Here is a 14,534-nt window from a genome sequence, read left to right as displayed (position 1 = left end):
CATGGGGACATGACTGAGCTGTAACCCTGACTGCAGTCAAGCATCAAGAAAGGGGAACTTCTCTTGTCCATGCAGATGTATTCAAAGCGAAACCATCTGAATCTTATTGAAAGTTCTCAGAATGGAAGGTGGTAGTGAGTTCAGCTGCCTAAAATCTTGTGTGAAAAGATCCTCGGCCAACTGCGAGCTCATACTAACATGTGCCCAGTCTGTACCCTGAGCTCTGTCATCTCTGCTCTCCAAATTTTAACTGGCAGTGCATCTCTGGCCACAAGAAGCCAGACTTGGTCCATCTGGGACCAGGAGATGAAAAGACAGACAAGCAGCCCATTGTTTGGGCGAAGTGTCCTCAGTCCCCAAGGGAGGCCGCTGCTTTCCACTGCCTCAAATCCAGCTTCTCACCCACCTTGTGCTTCTACGCATAGGGGCTAGAATTTGTCTGGCTCCAGGCTGCCAAACTCAAACCAATGGTTGATAATCACAACGAAGATCTTCACTCTATAAAAGGAAGAACTTTCTAATGACTGGATCTCTCTAAAGAGAGAATGAGCTTCCCAGGGAGACGGCACGGTCCCTGTTATTGAAGGTGTGCAAATCTTGCCAGAGAGCCAGGCATGGGGCAAAGGATTGCCTACATCAAGGTGAGGCCCATGAACCACAGACATCAGCATTGCCTGGGAACTTGTCATAAATGCAAACTCCCACCCCACCCTCAAGGAGTCAGACTCCCAAGGAGACACCCAGAAATCTGGGTTTTGACAAGCCCTCCCTGTGATTCTTATGGGCACTAAAGGTTGAGAAGCACTGCTCGGGGTCACCACTGAAGTCTACTCTAACACAGAGATGAGAAATGTCCGTGCTTTGTCACACAACACTGCACTGATTTAGCCTCTACTGATTCCGAATGTGTGACCCTCCGAACTGGGCTTTAGGGACAGTTGCACTAATAATGAAGACCTACAAGGTTCATGAGGTGAGGAGTATGTACTGATGTTACATGAGAAAACACCAGGGTATAAAAACTGTAGCACATTCATTGCTCCTATGCAAATGATATTCTCCATTATACTGGGTCCAGTCGAGTCACTAAAGCAAGTGAGGAACAGCTTGTATTGAACCATTAGTGGGAAGACTTGGCTGAATAATGACCAGGGGGGGCAGGTGCCTGGGTAGCTCAGTTGGTTAAGCGTCCAGCTCTTGGTTTTGGCTCAGGTCGTGATCCCACGGTTTGGGGGGTTTGAGCCCCGCATTGGTCTCCTCACTGGCAGCACGGAGCCTGCTTGGGATTCTCTCTCTCTGCCCCTCCCTAGCTCTTGCTTTCTCTCTCTCTCCCTCTCTCTCAAAATAAATAAGTAAACTTAAAAAAGTTATGACTTGGGGCGCCTGGGTGGCGCAGTCGGTTAAGCGTCCGACTTCAGCCAGGTCACGATCTCGCGGTCCGTGAGTTCGAGCCCCGCGTCAGGCTCTGGGCTGATGGCTCAGAGCCTGGAGCCTGTTTCCGATTCTGTATCTCCCTCTCTCTCTGCCCCTCCCCCGTTCATGCTCTGTCTCTCTCTGTCCCAAAAATAAATAAACGTTGGAAAAAAAAAAATTAAAAAAAAAAAAAAAAAGTTATGACTTGAAACTTCCAAGTAACAAAATGACCTTTCTACTTAAAAATTCTAAAACTCAGGGTGCCTGGGTGGCTCAGTTGGTTAAGCATCCAACTTCAGCTCAGGTTATGATCTCGTGATTCGTGAGTTCGAGCCTGGAGTCAGGCTCTGTGCTGACGGCTCAGAGCTTACCGCCTGCTTTGGATTCTGTGTCTCCCTCTCTCCCTACCCCTCTCCTCTCCCCCTGCCCCTCTCTTTCTCTCAAAAAGAAATATTAAAAATTTAAAAATTCCTAAAAATAAAAATTCTAAAACTCAGGTGGCTTTTTATTAATCGGTCCAGTTTTCTCCCCAACCCCACCACACTCTGCCAGAATTTGAGGGGTGTTCTGTCTCTTCCCGTCCGCCCAAACAGCCCATAGCCTGGCAGTCCAGTGGGCAGAGCATGGTGGCCACGCCCAGCCAGTTCTGTTGTCTTGATTTATCTCCAGGCCTAGGGGAGCCCAAGATGTCTGAACACTTAGTACAATATGTAAACAGAGCAGGTGGGAGCCTGAGCCCGTGCCTCCCTCCAATGCACACAGAGTCTACGGAGCCTTTAGTCCTCTGAGGGGGGGAAAGAGCACTGGAAGGGGTGCTGGGGAAGGAGACAAAGGCAGGATGGAGATCATTTATTGATCGATTTCCATCTGCCAGCGTGGTACCAAGGACCTCTCCTCCATCCTCCCAGTGGCCCTGGAGGTTGGCACAAATATATCAGTAGAGAGCGGCATTAATTCCAGGGTCACCCAGCAGGAAACGATGGCGCCCGGACTCCAACCCAGGTGGTCTGGCCACAAAGCCATGTTGTCGATCACTCACTCCAGTGTATACATGGGACCCAGGATCAAGTCTTAGCCACGCGAGAGACTGCGGTGAAATCCTGTCCCCCTCCAGGCCTCAGCTTCCCCGTGTGTCCAAGCAGGTTGGAGTAGATGGCCTGAAGGTGCCTTCTGGTCTGACATTTAGGGGGCTCGGTGACTGGGCTTATGGTTTAAGAGCCAGTTCAACTAAGGACTCATGAGATGGGGGGGCGGGGGGGCAGGCAGGACTCCAGGATTGCCAACAACAGTGCCCGTGCTTCCAGAGTGACTCCCTGGGGCCAACTCCCCACTCAAGCCTCTGCCCTCTACCCCGAGGTGGTCAATGGGCCAAGGTCAGTGTGTGTGTGATCTGGGGCAGCCCCTCTCCCTGATTCAGACCGTGCCCTGCCCCCCACCATCATAGCTGTCCCATGGAGTCACAACTCCGCCCAGACACAGAGCCTTCACTTGCCAAGACAGGAAGTGTGAACATTTGCAACTCATTTTGGGCCGTCTCTGTGGCTGTGGAAGCCTGCTAAGAACAGCTCCATCCCGTTCCAGATGTAGTCTGGGCAGATACACGCAACGCTCTTGATTTTCTCATGAGCTAGTTTATAAAAGCAATTCAAGACGGGGCACAGGAACGTCCTGAGTGAAGCTTCCCATTCTGGAAAGCTCCCTCCCCACGGACTGCCAGGGGCCTTTTCCCTTTCAGCCACCAGAAGCCAGAACGCTGGGGGGGATTTACGCAAAATGTGGGGTGGAGGGTTTCCCTAGGGCAATATCCCCCCCTCCCTGCCCAACTCATTACACTCTGAAGGGGAGGGCTTACCTCCTTAAAGGAGGTGCGGAGGAACTGAGCGGGCTCAGCTGTGCTCTTTCTTATCATCCGGCTCCCTGCAGACAACTCACACTCTGCTCCCAGCAAGTGCTACCCTAGGTGGGGCCGGCTGTACCAACTTCGGCGATGGCTGTCGGGCACTTAACCTTGGGATGCAATGTTAGAGGCTGTGGTGGCCTCAGGCTCAGGCCAGAAGCAGTGGGAAAGATCATGCATCTCGCAATTCTGCCACCCGCAGAGGCCGGGAGAGCCCTTCTCCTGATACCCAGGAAAGATGCAGAGAGGCTGGACAAGGCTGGCCCGGGCTTCCGCGCCTCTGTGGCTTTACTCAGGCAGTTCCTTCCACTGAAAACCCCTTCCCTCTGTCCCATCCCTACCTGCTCCTGTCCTTAGAGACCTGGGCCAAATGTCCCTTTCTCGTGGTCTTTACGGCCCCTGTCAGGTTCCAAGAGCTCATTCTGATGCAGCATCTCTCACTTTTTTGACCACTCACGGTAAGAAAAAATCTTGAACGCCGAGACGCAATCCACACCAACGTGTGGCTCGCTAGGGCTGAAATCCAAATTCTGCAAGCCAGCCAGCTCTTCCTTTACTACGTGCAATGCATTCTGTTACGATCTAGGCCATTTTCTTGTTAAAAAACCGTGGTGACCTGCTAAATCGATATAAGGACAGCTGAAAAATCCAGTTTGTATTTCAACTAAAATGCATCTTGACTCCCGGATGTGAAGGTATCTCCACGGTACAGTAAAAAAGACAAAAAGCAAAAGCAAGCAAACAAACAAAAAACCAGGACATAGAATAGTGTGCACAGTTTGTGACCGTCACTGTTTATTTAGAGGGGACACACACATGTCTCGGGATGAAGACTCAAGAAACTAGTGGCACTGGTTGACCTATGTCTGTCCGTAACACACATAAGACCATAAGCACCTGGAGAAGGAATCTGTCTGGTCTATTCTTGCATCACTAGCATCAAGTCTGGCACATAGTAGGTGTTCATAAATGCTTAGTAAGTTGTACTGAATTCGAAAGAACACTTAATGAGCTTCCCCAACTTATTTATCCACCCATCCTTCTTTCTTTCTGCCTACTTAACCTCCTTTGCTCATGAATCCTTCAATTAGTATTTATTGAAGACCTACTATGTGCCGGGTGTCGGGATGGTAGTGGTCCTAGCCTGGTTTTGCCCTACCTCGGAATTGCTCCCAGCTCCGGTCTGCATTTTATTTGGGTTCCTCCTTGGGGCAGACACTGGGTCTCCAACATGCTGATAGAAAGCTCCACGTCAAGCCTTTCTTGACAGATTTCATCCCCACTGGCTGCTGGACCCCTGCCATTATCTCTGCTCTCAATGGCATTACCAAGGACTCTAGGAATACCAGGGATACCAAGGACTCTAGGATACCAAGGCCTCAGGAATACCCTGATGCACGCCACTTTCCACATCACTCGCCTAACGAAGCTTCTCACAAATCCCCACCTGCCTGATTATGGTAGATTGCTGCCTTGTGACCCCCAGTGAACCCACACCGGTGTCAGTCCCCTCCGTTACCGACGCTGGGCTTTCCCACAACACTTATCTTGGCTACCGGGCCAACGGCAAGCATGATGCAAGCAGAGGCCGGAAGAGCTACTTGCACATTGGGGTTTGTCTGCTTGGAACTTGCTCTTGGAACTCGGTGCCATGCTGTGAGGAGCCCAGACCGCTTGGAGAGGCTACGTGGAAACAGCCCAAGATGCTCTGGTTGACGGCTCCAGCTGGGCTCCCAGCCAGTACCAACTGCCGTCCATGAGCACGCACCATCTTGGACGCTCCAGCTCAGCCGAACCCCCCGATATGCAGCCAGGCAATATCACGTGGGGCAGCAGACCCACCGAACTGATCTCAGTCAACCCACAGGGTCATGAGACATAACAAAATGGTTACTGTACATCACGGCATCTTGGGGTGTGTTGTTACACAGCAATTGCCAATCAAAACGTGGGAAAGAGGGTTTTTCAACTACAGCCTCTTTGGTACAGTGAAGTTCCACGTGGACCCCACAGGGCCGAAACGGGGTTGTTGTTCTCATGATGCTCCCCAGGCTCAGAATCAACATGGATCATGAAGCGGATACACTCCACCCCGAGGAACTGAATACAGGGGACAGGAGGAAGGGTCACCCAGGACAAAACGCCAACTCCCGTGGCCCTCCTACGTCATTTTACCCTGTGCCCCTCTCCCCAGGAAACCTAGACCCCTGTGGGCACTCAGCACTGTGCCAGACTACACACACCGATTTTTACAGTGAAGGAAATGGTTATGTTCCAGAGAAGGATGCAAGTTTGCATCAAGTTTGGGGCCAGAATTCATGATTTATCAATCACACGTCAATAGGTTGCTTTAGGCCTTTTCTGAGCCCCTTGTGGTGTCCCGTTCCCTGGTCTCTGCTATCGGGGAGCTTTGGCTTGAATGTGGGAGCCCTGACGCATGCCCCCCCCACCCTACTGCTGGGGAGCCTTGGGCTTGGGGAAGGGGAGGGACTTGTCTGGGGTCTCCCGGTTAGCCAGCAGCAGAGCTGAGGTGGGGGCAGACCCAGGCTCTGTCCTTCTACGTCCGCCTTTTCTTTTCACCAACCAGCTAATCATAGCTAGAAAATAATTGTTGTTTTCCGGCCAACCTCCGAACTGAAAGAGAAAGAAAGGTATTACCTTTCCTGATGTCTTCACTCCTTTCCAGAGGCTAAAAAACAGGATGACAACGACGACCATCAGACACAGCAAGAGCTGCCACTGCGGCAGGCCGATGTCGTGGATCCCGCCGCTCTCGTGAAGGTGCAGGACGCCACGCCTGCCCAGAGGAGGAGAGGGGGCCGGGGAAGACGGTGGTCAAGACGAGGCCTTGACCACAGGCCGGCCCCCCAAAAGCGCACATTGACGGAAGCCGGCCTTGGGCCACCCCACCCCTGGCCCCTGCCCTGCATCGTTTGGGCCTGCTCGACACCATCCTGCCCTGGGCCAGGAAACCATCGGGGAGGTCTTCCCACTCCAGGCTGTCTTTTTAAAGCAATAACAAAAATTTTCAGTGTGACAAAAATCTCTTGAGTGCCACCTGCATGCCTGGTCCTGGAGAGAAGATGGAAATAACAGGAAAAGTCCGGAGGCTGTGTTACTGGCATCTGGAGGACAGCGGCCAGGGACATCCTACAACGCACGGGACAGCCTTCACGTCCTTTCACGGGCAGGACGGCCTCCGACAGCAAAGAATTGTCCAGTCCAAAACTCTCATGTTGCTGAGCTTACGAATCCCTTGGTCCAGAAACTGAGATGACAATAAACGTTTCTCATCTAAAAGCTAAAGGCGTGCATATCCCGCGCCCTAGCAAGTCCACTCCTGGGTATTTACTCAGTAGACATGTGTACGTATGTTCACCAAAACGCATGTTCTAGAATGTTCCCAGCAGCATTAATCACAATAATCTCAAATTGGAGAACACTCATATATCCATCAATAGTAGCATGGATCGATCATGATACGTTCATAAAATGGAATATTACAAAACCACCGGCTGTCTGTGGATGGACCCCTCACGTACAATCTTATGAGAAGGAAGTGAACACCGAACCTGAGGAAGTCAGGACTTTCTGTCTGATTCCGCTCGCACAAACTATAACGGGCCAAAGTAACCTAAGGTGTTAGAAGTCAGGAAGGGTGCAGCCAGGGTGGGGATGCGGGTACTGAACGGGAGGGGACACAGTAGGAGTTTCTGGGACGCCGGTCAGTTATGTTTCTGGGTGCTTGGGAACATGGCTGTGTTCAGTTTGTGACATTCTGGAACCGTCCCTTACTGACATGCACTCCCCTACAATACGGCATATCCTATTTTAGAGTAAGGAAAACAAATAAAATACAAATGAGGTTTGAGAAGAGCGGGGTTAGAGTAAGGAAAACAAATAAAACACAGATGAGGTTTGAGAAGAGCGGGGTCTCTCACACAATCTACGGTGAAGAAACAGTAAACAGAATCGCACGCAAAATGACCGGCTGCTCATGGCTAATCAACGTCATTAGGGTCTAACCGAACGTCAAGGAAGACCAACCGATGAAACCGCAGACCGGGGAAGACAAAGAAAGCAGAATTGTTTCTGAGGAAGAGGGAACAGCTTGGTAAGGCAGAGCCGTCTGCACCCCGATCATTCGTTCCTTAGTGAGTGCCTGCTGTAAACAGCCTCATCCCGGGCCTTAGCAGCACAGTGCGGACTCCTTGCACGTGGTGCCTTGTGTGGGGGGCTTATAGTGTAGCAACCGAGGCAGCATCGAATGCACAGTCCCAATAAAGTGTGACAAGTATCGGGAGCGGAGGGAGCTTCGAGGGCACCCAGAACTGGTCCCTGCCTGCCCTCCACAGCACTCCACACTCAGAGGCTGCAAACCGTCAACACCCTTCAAGGCCCAGCTCCAATGTCACCTCTTCTGGGAGGCCTCCGTGATCACCCCCGGCACGGGCCTTTCAACCCTCCCAGTTCCTGCGGCTCCTGGCTCATTCCCCAGGCCATGCCTGCCCCTGAGGCCTGGCACTCAGGCCTGGTTAGCTCAGAGCAGACTGTTGGATCAGGGACACGTGCTCACCACCTCACTTGCTAAATTCAAGAATCCACCTTCTAAAGCAAGAGGACCCAGGAAGGACAGAGGGTCAGCCTCCCCTGCGCCCTCTCAGCAGCTCCTCCTCCGACCTGGGGGAGTCCTCACCCTTTGACACCGTCCAGGGCAACCAGCCACTTTCCACGCGGGAACCTAGCTTCCCTTTGTCTCGTCCTGCAGGGCCTTTTGCTCTCGGCCAGCGGTCCTTTCAGAAAGTGGCTGATTGATACGCGCACACCAGCGATACAGGCCAGAGGCAGCTTCGCCATCCGTCCTTCCCCACAGTAGTTCACGCAAAAGAAGGTCACACTAAGGGCAAAAGTTCACACGCCCACAGTGGATAAACCGGCGGTAGTCGACCGTCTCTCTGCCTGTCTGTATCTCTGTCTCTCTCCCACCCCTCCCCACCCCTCTTCCGTTCCCTCCTTTTTCTCCTCACTCCCTCCCTCCAGAAGAGAAATACGAGGTACAGAGAATGTAACCTGCAGGCCCATCAACAAAACAGGGTTCTCAAGCTGCTCATGAGAATCGCGCAGAGGGGCCCCTGGGGGGCTCGGTCGGTTAAGCGTCCAGACCCTTGATTTTGGCTCAGGTCGTGTCCTCACAGTTTGTGAGTTCCAGTCCCACTTGGAACTCTGTCTCTCCTCTCTCTGCCCCTCACCCACTCGTGACCTCCCTCTCTTTCTCTTGCTCTCTCTCTCTCTGAAAATAAATAAATAAACCTTTAAAAAAATCACACAGAGAAGCTTTGTGACAATTACTGACGTCTGGGCCCCCCTCCCAACCAACTGAATTAGATGCTGGGCACCAGCATCTTTTACATTCTCCAGGTGATTCTACTGGGCAGCCAAAGCTGACACCCCTTGAACAACAGGCCTCCTCAACAAACCTGAGTTACAGGTTTTCCTTAGAGGAAACGTGAGTCTTCCAGAAACTGTCTTTACTTTCCTGGCAAAATAAGATTGGCTTTCTGTGCCTAAGGGGAAGAAAAGGCTCCAGAGCAGCTTAAAAAATGCGGGCTTGGAATAGTTTGGACGCCTGGGTCTCAGAGGAGCCCACAGAATCAGAGGCAGATAGATGGCCGCACTCGCTGGGAGCAGAGGCGCTGGAAGATGCTACCCTGGTGGGGAAACCCGTACCCTGAGTCTGGAAACTTGGTTAGCTTATCCTTGGGCAGGAGTTTAAATTTGTGGAGGCCACCACCATTTAAATTTGTGGAGGCGTGTTTCATTCACTCATTTGATCATTTACTCATCCATTCAAGACCGAGGTCTATTATTTGCAAGAACGTGAAAGCAAATAGAAGAACCTGGAACAGAACTGGGATCAGACAGACCTGGGATCCCACCCTGGCCCTGCCACCAGTGATGGGGTGGCCCGAACCCTCTCACTGATTCCGCAAACTCATTCTGCACATCTTCTGTGAGCCGGAGAGGGTTGGGGGCCCGTGACACGGCTGCAGACAAGCCACGTGGAGCTCCTGCGGGGTAGCGGGCGACAAAACCTGGTGCCAACCTTCCCCCTGTTGAGCCTTGTTCCTTTTCAGCAAAATGCTCTCGTGCGGATTAAATTCCAGAATGTACACAATGCCTAGAACTCAGGAAATGGTTCAACAAATGGTAACTCTAATGATCATGATCCAGTCCCAGCCTTCCAGGAGCAGGAGTGCCCCCAAAGGAGCTAAGGAGTGCCCCCAAAATGACCGGGGAGTTAGGTTAGTCCGAGGGAGTCAGCTGGCGGGTTCACTGAGGGGTGGCCGGTGCCTTCTCTGAGAGTGCGGGAGGACAGGTGAGCTGAGAGGAGGTGCACAGGTGTGGCAGAAGGAGAGATGGACAGAGGGGGTGTGGGCGGGCACATGCATCTATCTGCAAGTGAGCAAGTATGAACGAATGGGCAGAGCCGTGTGGTCCACAAAGGCCCATATGTCCCCTCCCCAGATGGCCCCTATCCCTGCGGCCCCCAGGCCAGATGTCATGGCTTTAAAGGACTCACCTAGCATCAGCACCCCCCCCCCCCATGCAGACCCCCCCTGGTCTGCTACCACCCCCCACCCTTGCTGCCCTGTCCCAGGCCAGACCCACATTCTCTCCCCTGCTGCTATAGAAGTCTCCCCATCTCCCCATGCCACGGCCCCTTAAATCCATCTGTCTGATCTGCCCTTCTAACCTGTCAGTCTCCTGCCCCTAAGTCTTCCAGGGCTCCTTGTCACCTGGAACAGTGGCTCCCACTGCCTCCCCAGGGCTGTTTGGCAATGTCTGGGCTCTCGTATCTGGAGTGGAGGAGACGCTGCCCGTATCTCATGGGCAGAGGCCAGAGATGTCACCGAACATCCCAAATGCACAGGACAGCCCTGCCCCAATGTAGAATTGCCCAGCCCGTAATGCTAAAAGTGCGGACGTTAGGAAATCCTGGTCTAAAGGATAAAAACATAAACGTTTCAGAACCTGAGACTTTTCATAACTGTCCCCTGCCCAGCGTATCCCCTGCCTCACCATACCCTGCCTTGGGCTTCTGGCCCCAGTGAGCCACTGTCACTTCTCAAGCCTATGAGGCTCTGGTTGCCCTGGCCCTTACAACTTCCTGTTCCTTTCCACCTAGAACACACTTCCCGGCCCAATTTGTCTGCCTGGCAAACTTCTCCCCTTGCTGGTCTCAACTCAAAATCATGTCCTGACTTAGTTTTCTCTCTTATGCCCTGAGAGAGAGACAGGGAGGAGGAGAGAGGGGGAGGGGAGGGAGAGGGAGGGAAGGAGGAGGGGAGGTAGGGGTGAGGAGAGGAGAAACAGCTCAAGGGAAGGGAAAGGAAAGAAAGCAGGTGGGTGCATCCAAAAATTGACAGAGAACTAAAATCAGGTCCTGAACCCACCTGACTCTTAATTCTCCTTCCTCATTGTTTCATGGGCCAAATATTGAATGGTGTCAATAACCCTTTGGCCGATTTGACTGTTAAAAGCATGAGAAAAAGGCACCGGATCAGCTGTACTTGTCCTGGAAGTTGCTAAAATGACGTGAGTGCGTGTTCAGCGGATGGCTGAAATGCCCCCACGCGCGTGTGAAATCCATGGTCAGCCTCGCAGGCTTTGTCTAGAGAGTTCGCCAGTGTAAAGGCCAGACTCCTGAGCTGATTCCCAGGAAAAGAAATGTGACCCCAGCCTCTCCCCAGCAGGCCCCGAGCCTCAGGGGTTTAGCACAAGTAACTTGGGTTTGTTGGACTCTTCCAGCAGTTTAATGAAAATGAATCATCGTGAAGTATCTGGTCCAGGCTTTCCAAAGTCTGCGGGCCAAACGGGCTCAGTTTCTTACTTGACATTTGAGCACAGAGGGTTGGTGCCGGGGAGGAGGGAGCTTCTCTGTCCCACCAGGAACAGGCAGGGGGTAGAAGTTTTCTGTCTCCGGAGCATGTTCACCAAGGGTGCCCTTTGGAAAGTTCCAGAGAGCGTCAGGGTTTCTTTTAGCTGCGGGTTGTATGGCTTCAGGCCCAGAGCCTGGGGAGAATAGTGGTTTTGTTCCCTTGGATGGTTTTTCCAATCCATCAGCCTAAATGAGTACAAGATGGCAACGACACTGGCCAGCGGGCTCTGAGGGAAGAGAAGAAACGACCTAGCCTTCCTCAGGGCTGGCACCGGGGGTCCTACTTGCTGGCTCCCCAGACTGAGATGGGGGTGACTCTCTTAAAGCAGAAACATCTAGATACCAGGGCCATGCGCCATTAAGAAAAATCCACTTATTGGGGCGCCTGGGTGGCTCAGTCGGTTGAGCGTCCTACTTCAGCTCAGGTCACCATCTCGAGGTCCGTGAGTTCGAGCCCCGCGTCGGGCTCTGGGCTGACGGCTCAGAGCCTGGAGCCTGCTTCCAATTCTGTGTCTCCCTCTCTCTCTGCCCCTCCCCCATTCATGCTCTGTCTCTCTCTGTCCCCAAAATAAATAAACATTAAAAAAAATTAAAAAAAAAAAATCCACTTGCAGTTCATGACTTACGGACTGCAAAGCACACGACAGCAAGCTCAGGGTGAGAAAGAGGTGTGCGAAATGGGCTGCCGTCTACCTGCAGAGACGCCTGCACTCGGGTCCCCGGCACACGGCCCCAAGACTCTGTCGGGCGGGAGGAGGAAGACCGGAGTAGCCTGGGTGTGGGGTGAGAGCCCTGATCCAGAAGACCTGGCTTCGGATCCCAGCCCTGCCACTTGCCGAAAACCCGACCCGCCACCTTCTTATCTGCGAGAGAGGAGTCATTTCCAACCCCGCCACCTTCGAAAACTAAACGGGTCTTGGGTGGAAAGAGATCCGGGGTGCCCAGCTCATGGTGCTGTGAGGCTTGTGGGGGGTGGGGGAGGCGGCGAGCCCTGCGGAGCACAGGGCTGCTGAAATATGCCCCGGATGCCGCTCCCCGCCGCGTGCCCCAAGTCCCCAGGTCCCGCACGGAAGACCGGTGTCTTTGTCCACCACATTCTGCTCACATCTGAGCCCGGAGGGAGTTTAGGGCTGTAACTGAAGTGACCCGGGTCTCAAGACCCAACTGGCCTCTCTCTCTCCTGCCGGGGCAGACCTGCCGGCCGTTAGGACGTCAGAAGAGGAACCAAATAATGACTAGACTAGAGACGACCAACGCTATTGTCTTCCGTTTTAATTTACAAGGACAAGGGTTGCCCAGAGCAGAAAGAAAAGTCATGGGTTTTTCCTCTAGCACAAGATGATGAAGGGGAGAGCTTGGAAGCAATTAAACATATCGGCAGCACCCTCTGTCCGGCTCCTTTGCTGCCTCCTGGTCCAAAACCACACTCATAAAGTCAGGAGGCCTAAAACTTCCATCCGCAAGCTCCCCAAAGGTTCTGGGTTTTCTGAGGCCCCGCTCCTCAGAAGCGGAGTGAAGGAGGGGTGCCTGGGTGGCTCAGGCGGTTGGGCGTCTGATTTTGGCCCAGGTCATGATCTCCTGGTTCACGAGTTTGAGCCCCGCGTCGGGCTCTGTGCAGACGGCTCGGAGCCTGGAGCCTGCTTCGGATTCTGTGTCTCCCTCTCTCTCTCTCTCTGCCCCTCCCCTGCTCACGCTCTGTCTCTCTCACAAAAATAAATAAAACATAAAAAAATTTTAAAATAAATAAATAAATAAAAGTGAAGGCGGCCCTAGATTTCCCACAACAGGACACTGTTGGGATGTCAGCCTGAAGCGGGAAAAATCTTGCTCTGTCTGAGACCGAAGAGCACAGTGGTCAAGACAGTGGCTGTCATAGTAGAATCACCAGAGGAACTGTCAATAAAACCCCCCATGTTCTGGCTGCACCCAGACCGATGAAATCGGCGTCTCTGGGTGCAGGGTCCAGGCATCTGTATGTTTCTGGGTGGTTCTGAATCACTGGGCTGGGAAACTGGCTTTTCCACCCAGACTTCCTGGGTTCAAACCCATTTCAAATGTCACTTCTAAACTACATGACCCTGGACAAGTCGTTTCCTGCTTGCCCCTGTTTCCTCGTTCGTGACACGATGATAGTTCTAGACTGGCCACGGTGGTCAGGGTGAAAAGGCACTGTGCATAGTGACTGGGACATAATCTAGGCCGGACAAATGTTAGCTGTGACTGTGGCAATGTTTCTGAGTAGTCATGGCCATTTATAATGGCTCGAGTCCAATACGACCCAGAGGTTAGGACTGCAGGCTCTGAATGTCACTGCCTGGCGAGGCAGGGGCTGGGGTGGGGAGAGGGAGGGTCCCAGGGGCAAAGCAGAGGCAGGTGTTCACTCAAGGCCTATAGCACAAGCTGCCTGGGCCCATTGTCCTATAAGCACAAGCTGCCTGGGCCCAAATCTTGGCTCTGTGCAGTACTGGCCGTGGGGCCCTGGGGCCCTGGGGCAGTGCTTATATTCACAGCCTCCTCGTGCGTGCACTTGGGGAGGCGGGGGGTAGTTACAGAAACCTCGTGGGGTTGGGGTGAGGCTTAAATTGAAATAACACATGCAAAGAAGTCAGCAGAAAGCTGGACACATGTGCGTGATGGGGAGGGAGACAGGGATAACACTGTTAATGTAAACGGATGTTTGCTTTAAGCAACGGCAACGCCTCAGTCCTCGAGGGGTTTCAGATGTGCTTCAATCTGCATGTGATGACAACTTTGGACCCTCTCCCCTCCAAGTCCCACACCTATGTCATTTCGCACATGCCTGCTGGAAACCCACAGGAAACACAGATGGTGGAGGGGACATGCAGGTCAGGGACCGGCAAGTTCTCGGCACTGGCTCGTTGAGGGCAGCTCCTAGGCCCTGAGCGCCTAATTTCCCAAGCCCCAGGAGGCACAAGGCTCTCCAGAGGCCACTTTTAACCAAACTGTATCTCTTTGGCCCTACTGCCCTGAGATGGAAGGGATGGAAACTGGCCTAGGATAAGCCCAGTCTCCAGACAATCAGGATGCATCCCCAGGGCCTTGGTGTAGAGAATCCATAGCACTGAAGGAAGCTGGTCCTCGCGTTTTGTCTTTTATGAATCTGTCTTTTCTCATCCTCTGGACTAGAACTATCCAACGTGGTAGCCACGGGCCACATGTGGCTCTTTAAAGGTAAATTGATGAAGATTAAATAAAATTTAAAAATTTAACTCTTCAGTCACACTGGCCATGTTTCAATGGCTCCACTGGCCACATGTGGCCCCC

General features: G+C 52.7%; 1 protein-coding gene across 1 annotated transcript in view; it reads right to left on the bottom strand.

The window, feature by feature from the left end:
- The window catches only part of SLC6A2 (solute carrier family 6 member 2), a 46,256-nt gene that overhangs the window by 13,141 nt on the left and 18,581 nt on the right, over positions 1–14,534 (bottom strand). Inside the window, exon 4 of the mRNA XM_040498045.1 lies at positions 5,969–6,107. Within this exon, the coding sequence (XP_040353979.1) occupies positions 5,969–6,107 (139 nt within the window). The remainder of the gene's footprint in view (positions 1–5,968; positions 6,108–14,534) is intronic.

Source organism: Herpailurus yagouaroundi, unplaced genomic scaffold (assembly GCF_014898765.1).
Source record: "Herpailurus yagouaroundi ecotype Mexico unplaced genomic scaffold, PumYag 190, whole genome shotgun sequence".
Taxonomy (NCBI): Eukaryota; Metazoa; Chordata; class Mammalia; order Carnivora; family Felidae; genus Herpailurus; species Herpailurus yagouaroundi.
Note: the sequence above shows the minus strand (reverse complement) of the source record. Positions and strands in the feature narration are given on the sequence as shown.